Consider the following 10428-nt stretch of genomic DNA (forward strand, 5'->3'; position numbering starts at 1 on the left):
CTTGATTTTCTTTTCTTCCTCGATTTCTTTTTTTAAGTTTCACTGGTTGTTGGGATTGTGTATAAGGATCTCCACGAACTACTGGACTCAAATCAAACCATCAGAAATGAAGCAGGCGAAGCCACAAGGTGAATTTTAACTTCTCTAAACTTTTAAACAAATTGTTTCTTCCGCGGAAAACAAAGAAATGCATTGCAATCAACCAACAAAATTTCTTAAATGTTTCAAAGCAGTATTTCGTGGTCCCTGTGTGAATCAATTACTATTTTCTGTGTCAAGGAAATCAGCTTAAAGTAACACAGTAAGAGCTCCTTGGTTACCATGGTTACCGTATCGTCAAAAATTGTCTAAAAATTATATGATTCAAAATATACAAAATTATGATTTTCTTGTCTTTTTTTGACAGGTATTTGAACTCCAGGATAATGGCCGTGGCTATGGATCCAAAACCAAACAAACTGGAAGCGAATGTCATGTTAAAGTTCAGAAACCTGAAGGTAAGAACATGATTAAAATTGGTATCAATTGCGCTACATTGTGTATATTTATTCCAAGGAAATAATACACATTTTCAGGTTGATGAAAGAGAAAAGACATGTGTATTTTGGAGGGGCTTTGGCAAAAGGTAACAAGCTGAAATATATTACTACCTTGTTCTAGAAGTTATGCAAGCTAATCTTACGTAATCTTTGTTAACTGCTATGAATTTTTTCTTTGTGAAGGAAACACCTATCAGCTCTTGCAGCAGGAAAAACCAAAAAAATTTCAACAACATACGAGTGGAAAAGCCCCCAGTTGACTATTATGCCGGCATGACTTTCCCTTAAGTTATACTGATACTTCCTGTTTTGAAGCCATTTCTATCTGCATTTTATTCGTTTTCATTTGCGGTTGTCGCCTTTTTTCGCTTCTGCCATCGTCTTACATGTTGTTGCTGACAAAATCGTTTTGTTTACCGTAAAAGTAAAAGTTCGCCTTTTGTTTTTTTCTGTTTTTCCGTTTTTCAATTTTCTTCACATAAGGTAAGATTCAGTTGTGTTTTACTAGCCTGGATCGTCAATATACCTTTTCATCACATTGTAACAGTTAGAATATCAAAGCCGACTTCATGAGTAGCACGTATCAATTACTGAATAAAATGGAAAGTGGTCAACTTGGTCTCGAGGCTACGATTATAATGAGGAAGATAGCAAGTTGACCTTTTGGTAACCAAAAGTCTTCTTCAAAATTTTTTTTATAATATTGTTGTTATCGTTTTAATTTTGTTGTGTTATTTTTTTTAACTTTGTCGTTATTTTTCCAGCTCAGAAGGATTTTCAGGGAGAGGATGCCATGTGGTTGCATCGCAAAGCAACACAGAAGAAACAGTGTGCAGCTGCAATCATTTGACTCATTTTGCTGTCTTACTTGATTACAACGGCAGCTCAGGGGTAATGGACTTATGTTTACCTTACCTTCACTGGTGGTAATACAATCCCACATTTCTAATTCTTTTCATGCGATTTATGAAGCAGCTCACTGAGGAAGACGAAACTGTTCTGGAGTTTATCACCTACGTGGGATTAAGCCTGTCAATCATAGGAATAATTTTGACAGTTATTCTATATTCCTTCCTTACGTAAGTGCTACAGCCAGAAATTTTGAAACTTTATATTATTTTAAAGATGTCAGACGTAAGTAAGACCTCTTCGCGAAAAGACCGACACTCAGTCAATGCATATTGAAATAACTACCTGTTGGAACATAAAGTTACTTTCCTTTTTTTTGTTCGGTTTTGTTTTTGTTTTAGTCTGCTTGTTTTTATTTGTTTGTTTCTCTAGAGATGTTCACCAGCCTCTGTCACAAATACGATTGAGTCTTTCTGTTGCCCTCGGAGCTGGACAATTTATTTTTCTCGTCGGGATAAACGCCACAAAAAACAAGGTAAGCGACTTCTTCATCCATTGATGAATATTTGTTTAACGAGACTCAAGACGAGCATTAAGAAGTACACCAGATCACTTCGAAAAGATGCATGAAAAGTAGTCAACTTTTTTTCCTCTCTCTCAGGCCTCTTGTATTACAGCTGCAGCTTTCATGCAATATTTCCTGATGGCTTCGTTCTGTTGGATGCTGGTGGAGGGATTTTACCTCTACCTCTTTGTGGTGAAAGTTTACAACATCACCGAAAAGATGCACATGTATCACGTCATGTCATGGGGTATTTTCATTTTACTTGTTTTGAATTGTTTGACTTCATGATCACCTGAATCGACTTGCATTGATATCCTACTTATGTTTAGGTTTACCCATCGTCATGGTCGGTATTTCATTATGCATCGCTGCTGGGAAAGATGGAATAGAAAGCTTCACTAGTGATAAATAGTAAGAGAATCCTTCGACATTAGTTATTTTTTCTCCTTCTCCACATTTCCTGTCTCCCACAAAAATGTATTTTTTTTAAAAGTACAACTCTTTTTGCACAATCTTGTGTTTTTAGTTCGTTTTCATTTCGTAGATTTTTGTGTCCCTGTGTTTTTATCCAGGTTTTGTGTCTCTGTCTCTGTCTCTCGTTTTGTCTCCCTCCCTCCCTCTCTTCTCTTTCTCTGGGTTACTGGGTTAGAGGATTATTTGCAGCAAAAATATGTTTATCTTTTTTTCTCTCCGTTTCTCGTTTAAAGTTGCTGGCTATCCTACACAAACAACCTCATCTGGATATTCGCCGCATTTATGGCTTTTGTTGAAGTGGTGAGTCTACAATTAGTCAATCCCTTGCATTCTCCTTTTACATGCTAAGACTAACCACTGGTGGAGATTGTCTCTCTCGTTCCCATGCTTATTACGAAACGAAAAGCATATTCCTGTTTTCGACTACCAGGCTCAAAGCTCACAACCTTTCCAACTCCGTTTACGCTCACTATGTATTCAGCATTACTCGTCTTAGCAACGAGCACTCTGCCAACATTTGACATTCCTTGTTTGTTTCAGCTCAACATTTTGATACTCGTCCGAGTCATAAAAGAGATGACCACGCTAGCGCAACCTATGGGGGAAGACAATCATATTAAGCAGATACGGTTAGATTTAAAATTTGCTGTTAGCGAAATATTTTAATCAGTGGAGGGAAAAAAGTTGAAGAAACGTGAACCAATTGCTGAAGCATCTAAGTGTGAGATATTTACCTCAGCTCCACACTAGTTAATAATAAACACAGAGGCATCAGTGTCTTAGGGTTAGGGCTACTGTTAAGTGTTTTTACTATCTCTAAATAATGCCTATTAAACAATGAGAAATTAAAGGAAACAATCGTCAAAATAATTCAAACGTTTTTTTTAATGCTGTCGTTATTCCGGCAGACTTGGCTTTAAAACATGCGCGGTGATGATTCCACTGATGGGTATAACGTGGCTATTCGGTCTTTTGTCGCCATGGCACAAAGCTTTCGCCTACATTTTCACCATCTTTAACTCTACTCAGGTGAGTATTCGGTCTTTAGTCGTCATCACAAAAAGCTTTCGCCTACATGTTCACCATCGTCAATTCTACTCAGGTGAGATTTTCATGAAAATGTCGGAAATCTGATCATCTGTTTGGAAACTTGAATGTCCAAACTACATTCTTACATTAGTCTGATGATATTTCCCGTTCAAAGGGAACCTAGTCGACAAGAGAGGTTTTATTTCTTGGTTTTTGAGATCTGCAACTTTCCTTAATTTACTGTTTTACCCTTTTTTTTTACGACGATTTCAAGACATAGATTACATGATGTTTGCATTACATCAAAATTTTCAAACGACGCGCTACCGTCTCTAAAAAAGGCTGATCTTAAAATAATTTTCTGTCTTAGGGATTCCTGATTTTTTTCTTCCATTGTGTGCGAAACAGCCAGGTAAGAAAGATATCAAACTGAGGAGGTAGATCAAGTGAGTTGTGAAGACTTTAGAATCGCTAAGCTTTGGATGGTTAAGAACTGATATTTGGCCAATTGTTCATCTACAGATTAGAGAGCGATTGAATAGGAGGATGAACGCAATTTTTCCATCTTCCGAAGCTGGAAACTCTGCAAGGAAAAACTCACGAGTTAACGCAAGTGATGCCGGGAAAATACAGGCAGTCGAAATGCAGTCTTTCGATGCATGAAAGCACTGCGCCTCGGTGAGGCTCGTCAATCCTCTTAAAGTGATTGGCAATCACTTAATTAGCATGATCTTCCCTTAGTAGTTCCTTAGTAGAGCCTGGTTGGTATCGTAGTATCAGTAAGGAAGGGGGCAATGGGATTTTTAGTTTTACGGTGTTGGTCATTTTTTTTATATCGGTTCTTCGATTATGTGCCAAAAAAACTTCGGTTTTACAGTTTTGGTGTTTATTATGGTTGGCGTATTTCCGAATTTTGGCACTCGGTTTTCGGTTTTCATCAAAAGTACTAATAGGTTTTTAGATTTGGTATCCGAAGTAGTTTTCGGTTTTTCCCATTTGGGTTCCAGTTCCACTTCGATCTGAGGGCAGTTTTTTGCCTCCATGGATCTCACATAGCTGTGAAACCTCTTTGTGCTCCATCTATCAACTGTATCGGATCGATTAGGGTTTTGACACCTAGGATGTGAAAAATCGGTTTTGATGGTTTTGGATGCGATTTTCGGCTTTTAGCGAATTTTTGTTGCGGTTTTAAATGTTTTTTTTTCGGTTCTGCGGTTTAATAGACCACGATGCCCCCCCCCTCTCCCCCTCTCAGTAAGGTAGGGCCATTCTGGTTATTAACGTAATGACATAAATACATGAATAAACCGTTTTTATAATGCTATTAGCTATTGACTTTACTTGTAACTAAGAAGGGCCCCAGTCGGCATCCTGGAAAATCATGGGTCTATCTGTTTCGATAGGAAGTAGGCTCTTTGCAAAGGTAGCTTAGATAAATTGGAGACAGCACTGCCAGCAACAAAAGAACATGCATGATCCCTCGTTTTAACGGGACGGATACAATGATATAAATCTCACTCGGTTTTTCAGCCTTCATAAGATATTTCTGCCTAATGTTAATACTTGTAGAAGTGCTTTACATACCAAGCCGTTGATATTAGTCGACCACAATGTCCGTACTTTTATTGTTAAGTTTTAAGTTCGGCTAAATTAAAAAACTGTGTAAAAGCTTGATTGCCTGTAAATTGTGTTAAAAATAGATATCAACGATTTTACCGTCTTTTTCTTTAATCTGTTTTCGTGTTCTATATAATAAGTCAGATACGTAATCAAATTGAATGTGACATTAAATAGCAATAATGGATAAATAAACAAATGTATAATAAATACATATTCACCTATCTAGTCATCATTGTAATTTTTTAAAGCTACATAATTTTTTTTCTTTATCTTTTTCTTCTTATCCATGTCAGGAAAATGACCAAATATGCTCAAATTTCCCGGAATCAATATGTAAGATCAAGTGTATTGCTTGAAATGTTGGAATGGAAATTAGTTAGAGAAAAAGTCAGCATCGATAGATGTAATATGAATGCATATACACAATTAAGAACTCTTACAGCGATTTTTCGCATTTGCCACTTCTTGCTTATCACCGGAACAAGTTCGAGGAAACATAAATTATCAGGAGTATAGCAAATTACGTCACGTCTATTTCGTTTATCCCTAGAGGGGAGTAGGTTTGGACAAAAAAAATCCCTTATTAGGCAGAAATAGTATTTCAGGGTCTGATGTCATGATAAGAGTATTGCATCGGTCGTTTGCCCACACTTTTATCTAAACACGGTTAAACCAAAGACACTTGTCTTATGTAACTCAATCATCGTTATTTTTTCTGCGATTTTTTTCCTGCCTCCAACTTGCTGGGATTCCAATTGATGTGTATATTTCCATAGATATACATTTGCACACGATATTTCCGCTTATCACGACAAGTTTGTCTCATTTAGGAATATCCTTTGTTTCGCGGGAACGCGCTCGAGTCGATTTTCGACGGAAGGCCAATTCGACAAATGCTCATCTTGGTGACATGCGAGCGATAACGCGTGTTAAAAGAGAATGGAAATTTGTCACGACTCCCTTCTTAAGTCTGCTTTTCCTAATCATCTCCCTAATTCCATACTTTGCATCAATTCTTTTTGAGGCGAACTGTTCTGGTTGTCGCGGAAAGAAATGGCTTATTGTGCTGAGAGAATCTTCAGTGGTATTCTTATTTCTAAATTAAACTGTGAACCCGTTATTGACAACATTTCGGATCAACGAGTTGAAACATTCCTTAAGAATTGTCATCCGCGTGCAAAGACAGGAAGATGTGAGTAGTTCAGTTTTGGAAGTTCTGTCCAGCAGAAAATAATGAGGAATACAGATTCCGTTTAACTGGCTTAACTCTACTCTGATCTAAAGAGTCTATCAACAAGCCAAACAAAGGATTCCTCTCAAGTTGCAGAAATAAAACCCTAGTCAACCTTGTGAATAACAACCACAGCAAGTTCCGTTTCTATGGTCGAATAACCCAACAACAATGCTATTAACAGGAAGTTCCTAGGTAAGCTATACCACACACCAGGCTCAAAGCTAATAGAGTCCTTTACTCGCCAGCAGTGACCTTAAGCAAACCACGACGGCGACGGCAGTGAAAACGAGGCAAACCAAAAGCTTTTAAGGGGCAACACATAAGCTTTTAAAGAGCAAAGCAGTAGCTGTGCGCATGTGTTTTATGGTCTTTTATATTCCCTGACCGGTCTTTTCAAACCAACAAGGTGGAATTATCACATTTTTTGCGGTCTGAGAACGGAACCCGCGGGCGACATATCATAATTTTTTTTTTTAATTCAACGCTGCTTACAAATACTTTGTTGTGGCTGCTTTAGGATTGTCGACAAATGGCGCCATTGTAGCGACGTCAAACTCATTATTTCAATTGAGAAATTCATTAGAAAATTATGAATTTTTTCGTCTTTAGAGAACTAAGTTAACTCTTCTGCGTTGTTGTCCAGTCTGTTGAAGGCCTTTTACGCCAATTCTCCACCTCGACTGTTCTATGCACAACTTTATTTGGTGAGCTAGCTAAGGTATTATTAGGCTCATAACGTATATGACAGTAGCATGTCACCTGTTCGCAGTTCCGATTTTTCGATTGGATATCATTACCCTATTAGCTCGATCATGAGGAACTTGTTTGTAAACAAGGTCACATGCTACGTTTTTTATGGAATTAGGGCTGAGGTTTTGCTGAAATTAACTAAGGAGTATAAACCTGAAATTCTGCATGGAATGAAACACTGGAAAACGACCTAGCGAGCGGCTAGATAGACTGATGGTAATTTTTGTTATTTGTGTCCCGTGAGATCTGTATCACCTGAGAATATCCTCAATATGCTTTTACTTGCGTAAGTACTTATGGATGACGTTATATAAACTGCCATAATCATTCAGTCCAAGGTAATTTCAATACTAAAGAAGCAAAAACTCCTAAAAAATGATGAGAACGCGGTTTCTTCGTACTTCTACGGAAAATCGAACGTAGCGAAAGAAAATGATACTTCTCTGACAATCCAATTGCAAACTACTTAAGAATTATTCATTTTTTGCAAATAATTCCCCAGACCAAGTCGAGGAGGAAAATTGTTGAATATCATTTCTTTCTGTCATTCTTTCACCTTAAGACCCGCACTATTTATCAAAATAAAATTTACCCGATCCCCTTATAAGGCTCTGTTGTATTCAAGTATTCCCCCTCTGTTGGAGACGACTGATTCACCTTCCGACGCCTGACCTTGCTGTCAAATGTTCCACCATTTCAGGTACAGGGATCTCGTTGGCATTATTATAATAATGTGACAATGATCCTGTTTATCGAAAAGGCAGTGTTTTGAAGGCATCTTGTGTACTTGAAGATGAGAGCATGGGGCAGATGGGAAATATTTCAATCCTTGCCATTCGCCTAAGAGTTGCTCAAAATATATTTAATTTCTATCTTAGCACCTACTTTAATTGGAGACTTATCAGCTTAACATACGTTAACCTTATCATTTGCAGTAGGCAGTCAAATATAATAAAAGTTGGAATGAACGTTTTATTCAACCTGCCTAATAAAAACGTTGGTCGATGCAATATTTTGCACCGCGTTTTAATATAAATACAAGGAGTATACTACCTAGAGCTCAACATCGCAACATTTAAGACGTTCATTTTTTTTTTTGTAAAACCTGCTTGTGGATTAGTGAATTGTTTACCAAATAAATAAACTAAAAGGCCGCATATTCGTGGACTTAAAAGTCATTACATAGATTCAGCGTCTTTTCTGAACCCTATGGGAAGAAAATTAAAAGCAGGTGTAATAACGCAGCTAACCTTCTCCATTACTGCGTATTTGCCCTTGGAAATGAATAGGCTAAAACTCATTAGTACACTATCATCTAACAGGTAATTAGATAAATATTACCTTGTATCCAAAATCTCACGACATAATCGTTCATTATCAATTACTGCCAATCTTAAATTTACTGGACTCACTCTTGCTTGGAGAGTTTCAATGGGTTGACGACAAACGGTTTAAATTCGCCAATTTTACAGCTAATATTTTTTTCCGTTGCGATTTAAGAGGAAAAAAATAACGGATAGGTTTGTTACGACTCACGGTTAAAATTTGTCGGTTTTTACGCCTAACGTTCGTGTGTTCGTTCACGAATGTGTAATGAATTTCTCTGTTTTTGTTTTTTTTTTTTAATATCCTAAGGACGCTATAAATTATCATTGGCTTTGAAACATCCACAACACAAACATAATAGCTGGCAAACCCTATAGTTTTAGCGTCGGTGGAAACACACTCCTTTTACAGAGTCTTTCAGTTCGTTAACACGAAAGGTTGTGAGGCAAGGATTGACTAAAGAGTTGAATAACAAAAACACGACTGATGATTCTTTGAGTACAAATAGCCACTTTTGTCCATGACAAGCGAGACAGTTTGCCTCCAGAATAACTGTTATGAAATAAGGTACAAGTGATGATATTAGAAACAGCAAAATTAACAACGATGTTATAGCAATTTTCCGTTCATTTTTGGCGTTGTCGACCCTACGCATGACGCAGAGTGCTGGTTCACCACGCATTTTGTGTTCTCTTGGAACACCAACCCGAGAACGTTTTCGTAGAATCATGAATATTCCGGCATAACACAGAGAAGTCGTTGCAAGAGGAAATGTCGTATGCAGATGTATATCTATTGACACATAGGTATCAATTGAGATTCCGGTAAGTTGTAGCAAGGAAAACATTGTTGAGAAAGCAATAATACTCGCATTGCACAGAATAAGGTGTTTTCGCTTGACCTTGTTGCGATAGAAGAGAGGAAAAGTTACTGATATAAAGCGATCCACAGACATTGCTGTTACCAATAAGATAGAGCTGTTGACTCCCGTGTATCCCAACAATTTAACGACGTCTCCATCCTGTGGTAGCGTTTTGTCTCCAAAGGCGCAGGAAAATCGCATTACGGCTTCTCCAGTGCAAACCACACTTCCAGAAAATAAATCAGCTAAAGAAATGAAAACGAGAAATACAGCGAAGGATTTTCTGAAACAGCGAAAAGGATTTTTGTACAACGCAATCAGAACCAAGATGTTTGGAAGTGATATCAAAACCGAAAGCAAAATGAAAGAAATTCCAGTCCCAAGACAAAGAGACTTCTCGAATTCCCGATCCATGGAAAAGAAAATGATTCCTTCCTTCTCTGCTGCTGTAGTGTAGTGGTAAGAGCGTCACAATTATCATGAAGTAATTAACAAATTCCTCCTCTTTCTTTCACTTTGTTTGCCTGCGGGATATTGCTGAAGTTATTGAATTCATAACAACTAAATTTCACCTGCCGTTGACGTATTAACAAGCGCAGAAAATTCCCAAATCTGTTAATTAAAAAAAAAAAAAATACACACACACACATGAACAAGATAGGATCAAATACTGCTGTTGATTGGTGAAATAACTTGCATCGTTTTCGGAGTGTCCATTCCTGAGCTCAATATTCATATCCCAGATAATTCTATTTGAGTCCTCGAAAAATTTCTCTTAGTAACTTCGTAACCTTCCTTCCTTTGTTTTAGTCTTGTATGTTAAATTTGTTTACATTTTATCTTTTCTTGTAATCACAACCACTTTTACAGAAAGTTTATCTACGTGCAATAGACTTCCAGCGAGATCAGTGTAAATTCCGTTCCCTTCAAGCGTGTAAACTAATAACGAATATTTATGTTTTTCTACAAAGTTTAAGCTTGTATTATTTACGAAAGGTATAAGTTCGCTATCAGACTTATTCTAACTTTTTCAAGTCAAATGGACTGTATACTAGTCTACATTTTAATCCCTTTCAATTTGGTAAACGACTTCTCCTTTCTTAAAAGCATTAATTGAATCAGCTAGTTTCAAGGATTTCAGTCGGTCTTCATACGGAGTGTCTTTACCAAGGATCCATCT

General features: G+C 37.3%; 2 protein-coding genes and 1 pseudogene across 2 annotated transcripts; 2 read left to right on the plus strand and 1 right to left on the minus strand.

Annotated features, from left to right (window-relative positions):
- Positions 1-39: 39 nt before the first annotated feature.
- On the plus strand, positions 40-5293 carry LOC149051791 (adhesion G protein-coupled receptor D1-like; the record flags this gene model as incomplete). Its single annotated transcript, XM_089214775.1, has 13 exons — positions 40-128; positions 407-497; positions 576-625; positions 1304-1430; positions 1512-1618; positions 1821-1923; positions 2050-2200; positions 2283-2364; positions 2661-2727; positions 2968-3056; positions 3336-3456; positions 3827-3868; positions 3979-5293. Coding segments are annotated over 13 exons (1260 nt in total), but the record flags the coding sequence as incomplete, so codon positions are not given.
- On the plus strand, positions 4838-6310 carry LOC149051792 (uncharacterized; annotated as a pseudogene).
- A 1877-nt stretch (positions 6311-8187) lies between these two features.
- On the minus strand, positions 8188-9933 carry LOC149051793 (melanocyte-stimulating hormone receptor-like). Its single transcript, XM_089208097.1, has one exon. It carries the CDS (start codon positions 9660-9662, stop codon positions 8766-8768), a length of 897 nt encoding a protein of 298 aa, XP_089064223.1. The 5' UTR covers positions 9663-9933; the 3' UTR covers positions 8188-8765.
- Between the last annotated feature and the right edge of the window lie 495 nt (positions 9934-10428).

Source organism: Pocillopora damicornis, chromosome 1 (assembly GCF_964200805.1).
Source record: "Pocillopora damicornis chromosome 1, jaPocDami1.2, whole genome shotgun sequence".
NCBI lineage: Eukaryota > Metazoa > Cnidaria > Anthozoa > Scleractinia > Pocilloporidae > Pocillopora > Pocillopora damicornis.